The sequence below is a fragment of the Cynoglossus semilaevis genome, chromosome 5, assembly GCF_000523025.1.
Source record: "Cynoglossus semilaevis isolate Cse_v1.0 chromosome 5, Cse_v1.0, whole genome shotgun sequence".
NCBI classification, from domain to species: Eukaryota; Metazoa; Chordata; class Actinopteri; order Pleuronectiformes; family Cynoglossidae; genus Cynoglossus; species Cynoglossus semilaevis.
The window spans coordinates 7,569,231-7,584,109 of record NC_024311.1 but is presented as its reverse complement, the minus strand read 5'-3'; the positions used below and the strand labels follow the sequence as shown (position 1 = coordinate 7,584,109).

The 14,879-nt window shown below is 42.5% G+C and overlaps 1 protein-coding gene across 3 annotated transcripts; it reads right to left on the bottom strand.

Annotated features, from left to right (window-relative positions):
- Positions 1 to 272: 272 nt before the first annotated feature.
- Positions 273 to 14,859, bottom strand: fes (FES proto-oncogene, tyrosine kinase). Of its 3 annotated transcripts, none has more exons than XM_025055734.1 (19): positions 14,223 to 14,859; positions 12,909 to 13,359; positions 11,980 to 12,153; positions 11,082 to 11,178; positions 10,459 to 10,630; positions 9,911 to 10,048; positions 9,701 to 9,820; positions 9,333 to 9,455; positions 8,280 to 8,475; positions 7,932 to 8,009; positions 7,547 to 7,750; positions 6,106 to 6,228; positions 5,906 to 5,959; positions 4,988 to 5,106; positions 4,280 to 4,374; positions 4,080 to 4,203; positions 3,008 to 3,165; positions 2,752 to 2,874; positions 273 to 2,127 (listed from the first exon to the last, which is right to left on the bottom strand). In XM_025055734.1, the coding sequence occupies exons 2-19, from the start codon at positions 13,131 to 13,133 to the stop codon at positions 1,985 to 1,987; spliced, it is 2,466 nt and encodes an 821-aa protein (XP_024911502.1). In that variant the 5' UTR covers positions 13,134 to 13,359; positions 14,223 to 14,859; the 3' UTR covers positions 273 to 1,984. The 3 variants fall into 3 exon arrangements, with proteins under 3 accessions (XP_024911502.1, XP_024911500.1, XP_024911501.1); XM_025055732.1 differs by lacking the exon at positions 273 to 2,127 and having other exon boundaries at positions 2,628 to 2,874; positions 14,223 to 14,370; positions 14,665 to 14,859; XM_025055733.1 differs by lacking the exon at positions 273 to 2,127 and having other exon boundaries at positions 2,628 to 2,874; positions 14,665 to 14,859.
- Between the last annotated feature and the right edge of the window lie 20 nt (positions 14,860 to 14,879).

The following is a 14,879-nucleotide window of genomic DNA, read 5'->3' as shown; positions in this document are numbered from 1 at the left end:
ATCTGGTTTACTGACATGAACTGACCCAGCAGATTCTCTTTAAGGACAAAAAGCAAAAACTTATCTTTAGGCAGGTCTGATAATATCGGCCGACAGGCCTGATATTAGCACGACTGTCTAATTGTCATAATTGTCAGAATGCTGGTGCCAGCAGCTCATACAGAGGTTTGTACAGATAAATAAATAAATATCAGCAGGCCCTTAATAGTATTTCAATTTGGGGGAGTGAAAAACTTCTTTCCCGTTTGGACAATATTGACAAAAAGTTAATATCAGACATCCCTACTTTTTTTTTATTTGTACAACTTTTTGTGCAGCTTTGTCACAAGTGATGATGCAGAAACATATAAATAATTCGACACCAGCTGATCGTCACTGCTAACAGAACATTGTGTTGAGACTAGTTTCCATGAGCTAAATACCACTCCAGCATTCGCGTGACGTCATTGATCTTTGCATGTTTCGTTTGGCGTCTACAGACCTGCGTTAGGTTAGAGAATAAACAGAGCCTTTGATGACTGATGTCCAGGTTTTCACTTGATCTAAATCACATCCCAGCAGCATTTTGTTAGATGGTGTTTATAACACGGTTATGGTACATGATAAACTGGTTTACACCTTTACACCCAGGATATGTTGAAGTTCAGGCTCTGAGCTGTCGACGTCTCCACGTTCTAATTGTCACAATTTTCTCCCTCCATCTGTGTTTGATATTCCTTTTCATAAACGTATAAAATCAGTGAAACTTTGGGGTTAAATGAATGATACTGAATATGTGAAATACAAATATTTGTAAAGAAAAACAAACATTTTAGCCTGGGTGCTACTATAATTTCATGTTCAACTTAGTTTCTTTCAAAACATGGTTAGGCATCTTTAAGTGGATCTTGCAGGGAGAAGGAGCCAATCACAGCAGCCTCTGTGTTGAGGGCAGAGGTTGGCACAACAAGGCCAAGGCCACATTCAGAGAGCTATTAATCTGATCCTACAGCAACTGGTAGTTCAACTTCCTGATACATATTCTTGCGGTAAGGCAAGACCACCAACCACTCGTGGTCTGACGTTCTGCATTTGCATCAGAATGTGCTTTAGGCTTGAGCATCACCGTCAGGTTTTGTTTTGGTTCATGGCCGGCGCTCGACTCTGGTGTGGGATTAGGAAATTGGAGTCAATTTTGTTCAGAAAATCTCTGCCCTGACGAAGACACTCACATTCCCTCTACATTACCTTTACCATCACAATCTGACTTCATTCAGTCCTGATGATCTAATCACGGGGCTCCAGAATAATTAGAAACAATCTTTGGTTTCACTGCGTCAGACACACAGACAGAAATCCATTGGTCAATATTAAAGGATTAAATCTGGTGCCTCTGGTGCAAATGTTTTTGCCTGTGGCCACGCGTTAGCTGTTTTAGTATTCACTGAATCAGAAACCACCGACAGGAGACCGGGATCTGAACCGGTCTACGTTTTTATCTTTTATAGCAGTGCTGGGATATTCATTTTCCCAAGGGGCAACTGGCAGGAGTAAATACTGTATGTATACATGTACATATATTTAGATGTATGTGTATATATGTACTTTACAAATATAGACAATTAAAATGATGTGTATGAAAAATGGTATTGGTTCTTCTTTAATCACCAAACATCACCTTTGACTGTGATAATATCTGTCTGTAGTTCCATAGATATCTACATATTTATGTATACATGTGTTTCTGAAAAATTATATAATACAGTATATATACATACACACATATATACATATATATGCTATAACATATACTATGTATGATATATATTGCACAGAATGTCATGAGAATGCTAACACATACCTCCGCTATCTCAGCTGAAATAAGCGTTTGACTTTGACAGATGAAAAGACAACAAGCAGGGCAGAAGATTAGGACGTTTTTTTCAACCTTTACATACGACACGTGTGTAAAGGTTCTGAAAAAATGGAAACCTGTCTGGCTGTGTTATGTAATCTTCTTGTGTATAGCACTGAGCTCAGCCAGGAGTTTCTTGAACGAAGGTCTTTTCCTGGCATCGTACTGCCAGCAGCTGCTCATAATCCTGGAGATTTCCACGGGGCAGGTGTGAGGGGCAGGATAACGGTACCCTGGAACAAACAAACAAACACACTCAATGGCTCAGGAAACAACTTAAAGCTACAAGACAAAATAGCAATCAAAGCTAGCGGCTACACCAGAGCATATATTTATATTTGGCTAGAAACGTAAAACGCAGTGAAAAGTTAACAGAGCAGTGGTCCTGAATGGGTGGTTTGCGGTCTGCATCTGGCCCCTGAGCTAAACAGTAGAAAGTCTACGTTACTGCCAGAACGGCCATTTTTTCTTTTGCTTCAGAAGTAGTAAACCTTTACATACGGTACATACTACGTCTGTGGATTTCTTACGTCCCGATGCAGTTGTGTTGAGTTTTGATTTAAATTCATTTGAAATATGAAATTAAACTATATATATATATATATATATATATATATATATTGCCGTGTTGACACTATGACAGTATGAAGACCCAATCCCATCTGATGTTGCTTCTAGCTTTGTTTTAACTGTGCGTGAATAGAAACATTAAAAAAAAAAAAAAAAAACCTGTTTCAAACTTCAAAGCAGCTTCCCTGGAATCACTGGAGGAATCACACCCACAACCTACTCCCACCTCTTAACCACAGGTTCAAGCACAAGACGACACACACACACACTCTGGCATGTGACTTTACCTTTCTCCACCTGGTCTCGTGCCTGCTGGTTGGTCATACTGGTGTAGGGCGTCATCCCCATGGAGAATGTCTCCCACAGCAACACACCGAAGCTCCAGACGTCACTTTCGGTTGTATAGCGGCCTGAAAACACCAGCAGGGGTCAGCATTGGTACAGGACGGACAGACTTAATGGTTTTACATTGGCATGGGCTCTAGACAGAGTGTGTGTGTGTGTGTGTGTGTCTGCAGACCAGAGGGACTCCTAGTACCACACCATAGTTCAGGGCTTCAGGAGACGTCCACTTGACGGGGACCTGTCTGAGACCTCCGTCTGTGGAGTAGACGCCGTCCTCCTCCTGACGGGACATTCCAAAATCACTGATCTTCACCACATTGTCTTCACCAACCAGACAGTTCCTGGCTGCCAGGTCCCTTTGAAAGGCAGGAGATGAAGGAAAAGGGTCGGCTCTTAAATCATTTTAATGTGTATTAATTGTGCATTAGAGCAATTAAGGAGTGGATGATGGTGAAATAATTGGACATACTGTGCGTCACACACCTATGTCTTCAATGCTTCTTTTGACCGTGACAACTTGATTTATGTAGTTAATGCACTAATATCAACAAACCTAATTAACATGCATTTAGAATCCAACACATAATTAAATAATATAATTAATAATAATAATAATTTATAATTATTATATAATTATAATGATTGCAGCGCAAGTTTACAGCAAGTTAAATTTTCAACCTTTTTTGAACTCTTTGAAATAAAACAATTGTGTATTGTATTTATTGTTTTTGTTTCTCCCCAGAACTATAGCTACAGTATCACTCCCACCAAAGTATGCCGCCCAAGGCGACGTCCCATGAGACCACTGCCAAGAGAGCTGTGCTGCCTCTGGTATGCAGCCCTACAGGCTGAGCTGCTCCCTCCTGTCTGTTCTGATCTGTCACTGCAGCTGGATGTCACAACATCTGAACGCTTCCTCCACATGTGAAGTCACAGAAATTGTTTTCATTTTCCAGGCTCAATAACCGACGTCCCAGCAGAACAAGGACAATGTTTTCAATTAACTGTAGATGAGCTCAGCGACACAGATGGACCAGAACCACCGGGTGGCACCGCTCGGTTCACTTTGGTTGGTCACCACATTATTTGTGTTTCACTTGTCACCAGTAGTAAAATGTTTCAAAACAAGTGCTGTTGCACAGTACCATTCAGTAACTGAATAAAATGATACGACCAACATAAAAACTATACTATATATAGTATACATACATACATATATATATATACACATATATACACGCACACATTGGTGACTGGTCGGTTGACAAACCTGTGAATACATTTCTTGCTCTCCAGGTACTCCATGCCAGCAGCTACATTTGCTACCATTTTGACCAAGGTTTTGCAACTCAGACTGTGGCCCTTGTTCCGCAACAAGGACAGGAAGTCCCCACCTATTGAAATATTTTTCTTATTATTAAAATATTAAACGTGAGGCACAAAAATGGGACAACAAAAACCCACTGATACCTGGAACTAGCTCCATGATGATGTAGATCGGCTGCTGTTGTGTACACACTCCAATCAGCTTGACAATGTTTGGGTGGTCGTACTGTTTCAGGATCCTGGAGATCAAAGCGGGTCAGTTTTATCCACAGAACTGCAGAGGTGTGTTAATTAATCACCATAAGAAGATAAATTAATCGCACTGCTACCTGAAAAAACACACATTTATGTAGATAACATTATGACAAAATATTTGGCATGAACTGAAACAAATATGGTGTGGTTTTAATGGTGATTCTACAAAGAGTAACATGACAACAAAAAAAATGAACGTTTTACTACGACAAATAACTTTGGTTTAACGTATGTCTTTACATTATTCTTTTCTGCTCCAGTTCATGTAAGAGCTGCAGCAATTTTAGCCCCGCCGCAAATTCTTTCATTGGCTGAGCCATGTAATGACAACAGTCCGTAGCAAGTATTGATCAGAAGCACAGTCTTCCCCATAATCCATGATTTGCCAGTGAGCAGACTTCAAATATCGGTAATAATTAAATAATAATTTAAAAAGCATGAACAAAAATTGTTAGTGTTAATAAATTACCGCATTTACTTCTTGTTCTGTTGTACTTTTTGGCACAGCAGGTCAAAGGTCAGGCAGGACATGGACTGTGGAATAACTTGCACATTTGTGTCCCCTGGAAGCCTGGATGTGTGTGCGTGTGTGTCTACCTTGCCTCCATCAGGAACTTTTTCTTGTGATCCGGGTTCAGGTTTTCTTTGCAGGACTTTACAGCTACATGAATGTTTTCCGAGCGTAAATAACCTCGGTAAACTTCCCCGAAGTTTCCCTGTGTAGAGATATGTTCTTATAAACGTATTTGCAAATTCTGGCAGGGAGTAAATTTCACTTTGTATCCAATGCTATGAACATGTGCTTTTAAATCACACTAAAGTTCCTGTACAAAAAAAAAGACATTAAAGACGGGTTTACGATTAGTTACAACAGATTGATGATGTCTTAACAATTGCAAAGGTGTTAGAAGGTTTTTCAAATTGTTGTTCTGGAGACACCTAGGTCCTGCCGAGGTACTTCAGGACACACAGTGTTGATGTTGGCAGTGGTTGCTGTAAACGATGAGATTAGCCTAAGAATACGGAATGTTTACACGGACAAACAAATTTAGCGTTTAAATCATACGTGTCAAACTCAAATGGAGGGTCTTAATACGACTCCTGTCCCTGTAGTACATACAGTATGTGATGCCTGTATGTGGTGTTGAATCAACTACACTCTAGCATAATAACATCTTAAGAATTTGAATCAGAAGTTCGAAAAACCAGAAAAGAAGCGAGTAAACTGTAAATGGAGATGGCTAACTGTACCGCACCACATAGCTGAATTAACGTCTCCAGCACAGTCAAAAGTAGCATGGTTTCCGCCATTGTTGTTATTTTGTGGCATTGAGCAGTACTGAAGGCTGGCATGTAACCTACTAAAATCCAGAATCGAACCCACAACCCTCCAGGTGGGCTCCCTACTGAGCTACAGCCAACAGAAAATATTTTCACTCAGTCTGAACAGAACTGGTCAAACAAAGTGGTTTGATTTTGTTCACTTCACGTTGGACTAGCTGTTAACACACTCACCTGGCCAATGAGCTGCCCCAGGATGATGTCATCGTGTTCCAGCACCCACTTGTCCTGTCGGAGATCAACACCAACAAAGAAAGACACGTGTTAGCACAGGAGGAGGGAGAGTGGGGACGTGGACAGCCACCTGGTGAAAATGTCATTAGAAAGCAGGTTAAAGTGAGCCTGTCATGGGCGGCGACAGGTGGGACTCGTGCCTTGACAACAGCCTTCCTCAGTGTTGCGTCAGTTCTCTTGGTGACGGGTTGTTGTGAGGACAGGAGGTGACTGATGAGCAGGGGCACACTGTGGAATCCTTGTCCATCCAGGCGGTACAGATTCTACTGACACGGGAAAAACACAGAGCGACTTCTCAGGACAGAAACTGAAAAGGTAAAATATGAACAGCAAGCAACATCCTTTAGTGACATTACGGTAATTGAACACAGCAGTCCTGACCAAGAAGATCATCACGCATGAGTTCCCCAGAAAGTACTTGATGAAACACTGCTAATTCTGACTTTTAAGCTAGATTTTGTTTTTTATTTGTATAACGAAATGCACAAGTCACAAATGTTTTAAAACACAGAATTCTGAATTAAAATTCAAAATTTTACTTGAGCTTCAAAAACTGAAGAGTGGGATATGACGAAGGGAAGAGTATAAATAAGAGTATATTAAGAGTATACATTTTCTACCAATAGTAATGAATTCTGTTTTGTCATAGTTGAGTTTGAGGAAGTTTAAGATAAACCAAGATTCCATCTCAGGCAGCTGGAAAGGTCAATAGGTGAGAGGGTGGGGTTGTGTTTGCTGGAGATGTAGTGCTGTGTGTCATCTGCATAAAAGTGGAAAAACATGTTATATTTAGGGAAAATATAGCAATTTATGAAAAGCAAGGGTCCCTGCACAGAGCCATGGAGGACACCTGTGGAAACAGCTGTTACATTCACAGCTCTCCAATAGTCGTTAGCAGTGCTAATGGACATTATCATCAAATGATTCAAGATTTAAGACTTAAAGAGACAGCATTTTAATTATTTATTGTGTATCTCTGTTACAGTCCGCAGCCTCGCCATCCAGAGTGGCTAATCCTCACATGCTGGATCCCTGAGCACTACTTTCAGGAAACACTGAAGCTGATCCCAGACCAGCTGTTCAGAGAGACTGGATGAGAGTACACAAGTGAACTCTTCCTGCAAATGTCATGAATATGACAAGAAGGCCAGAAACGCAGGGTGCCAAGAGGAGTCGGTGCCAACACGCCACTTCCTGACGGCTGCACGCTTGAAAGGACAGAAAGCATGAAACGGCTTCTTTTGTGATGGAGTCAAATGTTAACTATTTCATCATGTGTTTTGTTTAGGAGATTATAAATAGAGCCAGCACAGCTGCTGTCTGAATGCAGCCATCAGGGTCTGGAAGTCTGCAGGAGGAGAGAGGAAGACATTTCCAACTTCCCTGAACTACAGTACTAAACTCGTTTCCACCTCTTCTTGAGCCTCAGAAGGTGGTTTTGGATGACATGGACCAGAATATGTTTCAGATAGTGTAGTTATAAAAAAAACTGGAAACTCCATATTTGCTAAATGTAAATATGAGGTACTACTTCAATTAGGTTGGTTTTTTTTTTTCCTCTCAGTGTTGCGTTGTACTTACCTCTATGTACTGGATGAGGAAATGCTTGCTGGATCCGTCCCACTGCACCGAGAGCACGAAACCCTGTTTGTCCTGACTCCTCCTCACTAAGAAGTCCCCGTTGTTTTTCAGCAGCTGCTGCACCTCCAGCCTGGGGATGGCGCCGTGGTACCAGTCCTGCTGCTCCAGAGGACAGTCTACGGTCAGAGTTAGGACTGAGGGACCCTGGAGGAGAGGACGGAGACTAGTTAAAAGACATTTAAATTGGTATGGCGAAATGATGTGGAGATGGAGGCTCAGTCAAAAAGTACTCAGACAGATGTGCTGATTCCTGCAGGTGTCTGATGTTAATGACCAAAATGTCTGTGTTTGTGTCATAGGTGAGTGGAGTAACCCTGTAACACACCTCACATTTAGGTTTGAACAGAACACTCAGGTTGGTTTTTATCCCATCCCTGACTTTGGAGGGAGTATGGCCCACATCCTGACAGATGAAACACAGTGAAGTTCAGTATAATCAGCCCAGACACTGGGTTAAAAAAAAGACATGGTGTAAATGTACAAGATACAAAGATAGAAACATAATCTAACACATAGAATTTCAGAAATAAAATGAACACAAAAAACAATGAAATTTATAAATTATTATACCACCTATATATATATATATATATACACACACACACACACACACACACACACATCAAGCCAAAAGTACTATTAATAAGTACTGTGAACAATGGAGTACACATACATTTATTGAGTTGGCTGAAGGAACAACAGCATCTGAATCCAGCAGCAGAGCAGGTGGAGGATCCTGGGAGTCCAGCTCCTCCAGCCTCTCCTTCAACATCAGTCTCTGAGCTTCCAGCTTGGCTCTCATTCCCTGAGACAGTGCCACCTGCTGCCGACACTCCTCCAGTGCGTGCCTCTTACTAAAGTGGTAAACCCTGGGTTAACAGAGAGCAGAGTCAAGTCTGTAAAGGTGGAACGTCGTGTCCATGAACAGGAGGTGGGATGGATTCAGGAGTCAATGTTACAACACCAGCCACACAGGCAGTTTATAGACGCACTTCAGAGGTGTCACTAGGAAGAGCCGCATCGATGTGGAACCTGTTGGTGCAAATGGGTTCGCAGATGCTGCCCATTGACTGGAGGAATCAATACAGAGCTGAGTCTCTGCTCCAGGTTAATGAGTGAACAGAGAGGACATCTCTGCTGAGCTCCTGAACCCAGCACACACGGCTCATCAATAATCAGCTAACTAACACACCAAGTACAGACACCAAGTACAGACACCAAGTACAGACAAGATGAGCCGGACTTCTGATGACATCACGACCGCCCTCTGCACACAGTACGTCTGTTGGATGATAGTAATAATGTTGAGAAACAAATGTCAAATCTAAAATGTTGCAGTACCACCCGTTCACCTCTCGGTGTCACCCTCCTGTCTGTGAGATGTCAGCCTGAACATTTGTTCAAACCTCTGATTATGGTTCAGTGATGAGAAACGTCTGATTCACTGTGAAGAAAGTCAACATTTCTGCTGCTCTTGGCCTCCCCTGACTTTCAGTAAGATAAAGTACCAAGACACCGGCCACACAGCCCCTACACACCCCCCCCCCTCCCCCCCCCCCCCCCCCCCAACCAGACTGATGATTAGCTGCGGCGGCTGAACTCTGATGTTGAACAAGCGCTGCTCATTTGTCTTCGCAGCTACTGAAGCCTGTGTGACCTTCTCGCTGACCTTGAACCACCAAACCCAGGGATGATTGATGTGGGTTTGTTAAAGAGTTCCGCTCACCTCCAGCCGTTTCTGGCTCCGTCCTGCTCTTCATCCAACTCCAGCTCCAGCTGCTCAACGGTGGCCTGCTGGGAGCCCAGAGTCCGAGCCAAGCTGAGCAGCTCCTCCTCCACTGTGGTCAGTCTGAGCGGACGGTACAGTAGGATAAAAAAAAGAGGGGGGCGTGAGGGGGTCAAAGGGTCACAAAAAAAAAATGAAAGCAGAAGAAATCAGAGGAATTCATATTCTGGCGTAGTGGTTAGCACGTCTGCCTCAGAAGCAAAGAGAACAGAGTCCTGGGTTCGATTCCCAGAGGAACCACATACTTGATGTTAATCCTCCTCCTTTGGATAAAAGTGTCTGCTAAATGCTGTTATGTTTGTAGTCACCTGTTGTTGACTGGTCCGTGGGTCAGGTGGTTCAGTTCTATCCTGTTGGGACTGAGCTGTACTGCGTCGTCCAGAAGACTGGAGTCAAAGTCTGCACAGACTGGAGTCTCTCCCACAGATCTTCAAACACACACAGACACAGAAACAGACATGAAGGGGTCATGACCGCAGAGCTGTAAGTCCCAGACGTAGCAGCAGAGGGCAGTCTACCTGTTCTGCTGAATGAAGCTGTCATATTCTGTCTGAGGGTCGATGGCAGTTAAAGCGGCAGAAATCTCCGTGTGGATCTGCACCACCTCCTGATGGAGGAGGGTGGAGGTGTCGAAGTACTCCTGGAGGATCTCCTTCCTGTTGGACAGGAAGAAAAGAAGAAAAAAAAAAACAATAAATGAACATGAAGTCGAGCAGCACAACAAAACTAAATACACAAATCAAATATTTTATTTTTATTATTATTTAATACTTATTATAAGTAGTAATATTAATTTAACTAGTAGTAGTAGTAGTACTGGTAGTACTGATACAGACTGTACCAGACATCATAGCAGGTCTCACTACTCTCTATTCTCACCCCTCACACTCGTCTCCACCTTGTCCTTCAGTTCTTTTGTCCACTGTCCATCACCGTGAATCTTTGACCCTGTGAGCTTGACCTCGTTGACCTTTACTACACATCTCTACTTCTTACAGGTGTATTCCCCCCCCCACACATAAACACACACAGAGACAACAGAGTGTAGTGGAGTGTTGCATCTTACAGTATGAGCACCACCTCCTGCTGCAGAGACTGCAGTGCGCTGAGCAGACTGGGCTGGACCACAGCGTAGTGGTGCTGGTGATAAACCTGAGCAGCTCTCACGGCCAAGACGTAGTCGTTATGCAGCTCATGGTGTCTCAGCAAGGCCTTTAGGTAGCGCTCTTTAGCTTTGTCTATATAATAAAAATATAAAATATAATGTCATCAATTTTAATAATATCCATTTCAATACTTTTTTTTCTTTAGTTATAATTTAGTTTCAGTTTGGTGATGTTGAAGGCCTGTTGTGTGGTGATGTCTGACCAGTGAGAGACAAATACAATCAAATATTATTCAAATATTTCATTGCTCTATTTATACATTTTAATGCCTTATATGACCTTTTATTTAATTTATTTATTTTACTGCAAGAAACCTGAAAACAGCTCACTGTATATATTTTCATTGTTCACCTTGACATATAATATATACAGCCAGCTGGAGATGAATGAATATGAATGAAAATAAGGCGGTAAAAAAACAGGACACTGTGTGTGGCTACTTTGGAGTGTATAAAAAAAAACACCGGTCGTCCTGACACACCGGGGGAGGATTTCACCAGACCAACGTGGACGTGAACGTCACCTTTACTGGTCTCATGGAGCCTCCTCTTGGCCTGAGCTGCGTCTCTCACAGCCTGTCTGTAGCTGCTCCTCAGCCGCTCCACGTCTGTCTGAGTAACCTACACACACACACACATGTACACTGGTGAAGTTAAAGTAAAAAGTTCCCGACAATGGTGACACAGGAAGTAGTCAGAGACAGACACACACACACACACACACTAAAGTGACAGTGGTTGTGGTTGACTGCAGAGGAACAGGACACACAAGAGAACCTCGATTTGAGGAAATGGTCTGTGTCAGTGCCGTGCAACAATCTGTGGGTTAATCACTGAGGCAGATTGTCTTCAGCGTTACAGACTGGTGACAGTGGAGATAAAGAGTGTGGTCACTTACTTATATTCATTAATACATAACTTTATGATGCTCAACATACAGTGGGTACAGAAAGTATTTTTAATACAGCTGCAAAAATGTCAACAATTCTGTGTTTTTCTGTCAATAGAGTGTTGTGTGTACATTAATGAGGAACAAAAAAGGAACTAAAATGATTTTAGCAAATGGCTGCAATATAACAAAGAGGGAAAAATTTAAATTAAAAATGTCCGTACCCTCTGTATATGTGATGTATGTATGTGTACATGAGCTAAAGTATCCTAAAGCTAACGTCAGCAGGGTTAAAATCTTTAAGCGCCCGGCGAGCGGTGTGTAGGGACGGCGCCTTGCTCAGAGCACCTCAGTGGCAGCTTGGTCACAGGTGGACTCGAACCTAAAACCTTCAGGATCCCAAGACCACTGCCCCTCATAACTAACAATCAAACATGATCGCAGTAAAATTAGACAGTTATGGAGGCCACCCAAAAATATAATAGTGAACCTGTCAGGTGTAAACAGTGTGTGTGTGTGTGTGTGTCACACACCTTGCTAAGCTCCTGTCTCAGCAGGTTCCACTGCTCTGCGTAGGTTCTGCGCAGCTGCTGTTTGTCTCTGATGAGCAGCGTCAGTTTGCTGATTGGACCAACGACCAGTTCCTCAGAACGCTTCTTCATCAGCTGACTGAGGACGTCCGTCTGAGACAGCAGGACGTCCCAGGACTGGTGGACGAGAGGACAGGATCATATTCAGTGTGTATTCTGTTACAGTGAATACTGTAGTACTGATGAGAGGCAGTTAAGAACAAAGGGTTTTTTATAATAAAATATTTGTGATAAAAGACAGTTTATTTATTATCACCGTTGTCAGAAAAGTTCCAACTATATACAGGTTGTCAGAAAAGTTCCAATTATATACAATTCCAATTAGTTGTCAGAAAAGTTCCAATTATATACAGTGAGACCTGGAGACACGAGCTAGCTGGAATACAGGTATTCTAAGTTACAACTCTTGCTACTACTACTACTACTAGTACTAGTACTAGTAGTAGTAGTACTGCTAATAAGAATAGTAGGACAAGGTTGGACAGACATTTAGGAGATAAAGGTTTAGCTTTAGGTTCAAGGTTTGGTTCCAGTTCTGAGTCAATGTCAAGGGTCAGAGGTAGAGTTAGTTGAGAGCCCCCCTGCCCGGCCCCCCACCCAAATCTTGGGAACCAATGGGTTCAATGAAAGTATAGCAACCAAATTAAAGGAACATCATGTAGGCTTTAGCAACATCTACTGGTAAAGTTAAATAAACATTATGATGTATGTTTGTTTATATTTCTAATCACATCATCAATCATGGAAAACCAAGTGCTGATTGGTTTAAAAAAATTCCCCTCATTTTTGTGTATTCTTTTTTAAATTCCACAGCAGCACCTGCTGACTCTGAGTGAACACCTGGGGTAAACCGTGACCAGCAGTGACCTCACCTTGTTGAGCTGGCTGATGTGACCCTGCCCCGCTCCGAGCTGAGGTCGATCCAGCTTCTCTGCCACAGTGGCCATGTGGTGCAGCTGCACCGAGAACTCCCTCTCGCTCTTGGCACGCTGATCCATCCACTTCTTCATGACCTCCATGAGGTGGAGCTCTGAGTCCAGCAGCCTCATCACTGCTGCGTGGGCCTGGGGACATCGCAGCTCCTCTGCAAACCCCATGTCTGAGTGTCTTCAGGCTGTCCGCTCTGTTGTGAAGCTCGTACCGTCGTTGAGATTTGTCATGAGTGGGGCAGACCCGGGGTAGTGAGCCGCTGCAGCTGCTAATGACTGAGGGCAGTAATTTCTCTTTGACTAAAGAGTCGTTTCACTTCCCACAAGCAGCGGACAGGAACAGAGATAGATGTGTGAGAGCACTTCCTCATGTCAGGGCTGAGTGTGGGCGAGTCTGCAAAGCAAAAATAGACTTTCACATCAGCTGTGTAAAAGAAATAGACAACAAAATAAAAATAAATAAATACATATCTGTTGAAAAATAAAAACCCCACAACAGCTTCATGTAATCATCATGTAATAGAACCACTAGATGACTGTGGCTCTCAAGCTATGGTACACATACCACTGCTGGTACCTGTGCTGCCTCTAGTTGTACATGGGTAAATCTGGGTAAATCTGGTTTCTACACGTTACACAACACACAACACATGGGATCAACGAAATGACCCAGTTACAGAGAAAATGACACAATGAAATTGCAACAGAGTAAAAAAAAACCAAAACTTTATATCCCTTTATTTAAATATATATACACATATATACATATATGTATACATATATACACATATATACATATATGTATACATATATACACATATACATACACATACACACATATACATACACATATAAACACATATACATATATATGGAAATATGAGTGTGGAAGTTTTTCCCTGTTTGTAACTCGCACTTTTTAGTAGTTGCAGTTGAACTATTAAAAAAGTGCGAGTTACAATCAGGTCATATATACAGTATATCACAAGCAACTAATATATCAAAAATGTCATATCATTAATAACCACAAGAGGGCACTGTCTGCATTTGTCACAAATGAACGCTGCTGCACCACTGGAAATGACGAGAATAAACCATAAAGATTTCAATGAAAAATAAACAAAAACATACACAAACAAATACAAAAACGTTACAGAGAAGACAAATCCATACTGTAGAATTTAAACCACAGATTATAAAGCACGAGGACGAAAACACTAGCAATGTAGCAGCAGTGACGAAACTAATGGAACTCACTAGAACTGATGCTGCTCGTGTGTCTGAGGACAGGCCTACAGAGGAGCAGACGGGGCTTCATGTTCCTCCAGAACCGGTGGGACTGTTCAGAAGTGACACCGCGGGTGAATGGATCCACTGATGAGGAATTAGCTCAGAACTTGTTAGCCTGTGAGGGTAACATTTATTAGCCCATGTCTTTCCACATTAACTGGAGGAAGAAGATAAATTAAAATATTTGGACAGAAACCGTCTGGAGTCCGGAGTCTTGTCACGGTTTCACACAGTACCAGGGTTTACTCCGTGAATTAGAACCAAGCAGACATTTTAAACGAAGAAGAGTTAGTGCTACAGCCGTTAGCAGCGGCTGCTCATCTGCCCCCGCTGTTCACAGGTGTAAAAACTGCTGATGAACCGGTGTTTGTTACACGAGATAAGAAAAAAGTTTTAATGTTCTCCTTACCTCAGCGTGAACCCTGTCCCACTTCATTACTGCTATTTATGACTCGGTTCCAGCCCTGGGTGAAACCTCTGTGCTGTGAACTCATTGGCTTAATTACAACAGCCATTCATCACCGAACACCCCGGTCACACAGGCGGCGCAGCAGAGGCACGGAACCAAGGGACGACACAGCGGAGGCCTCGTTCCCGCCCCAGCCACGGCCGGCTCCCGCTCCC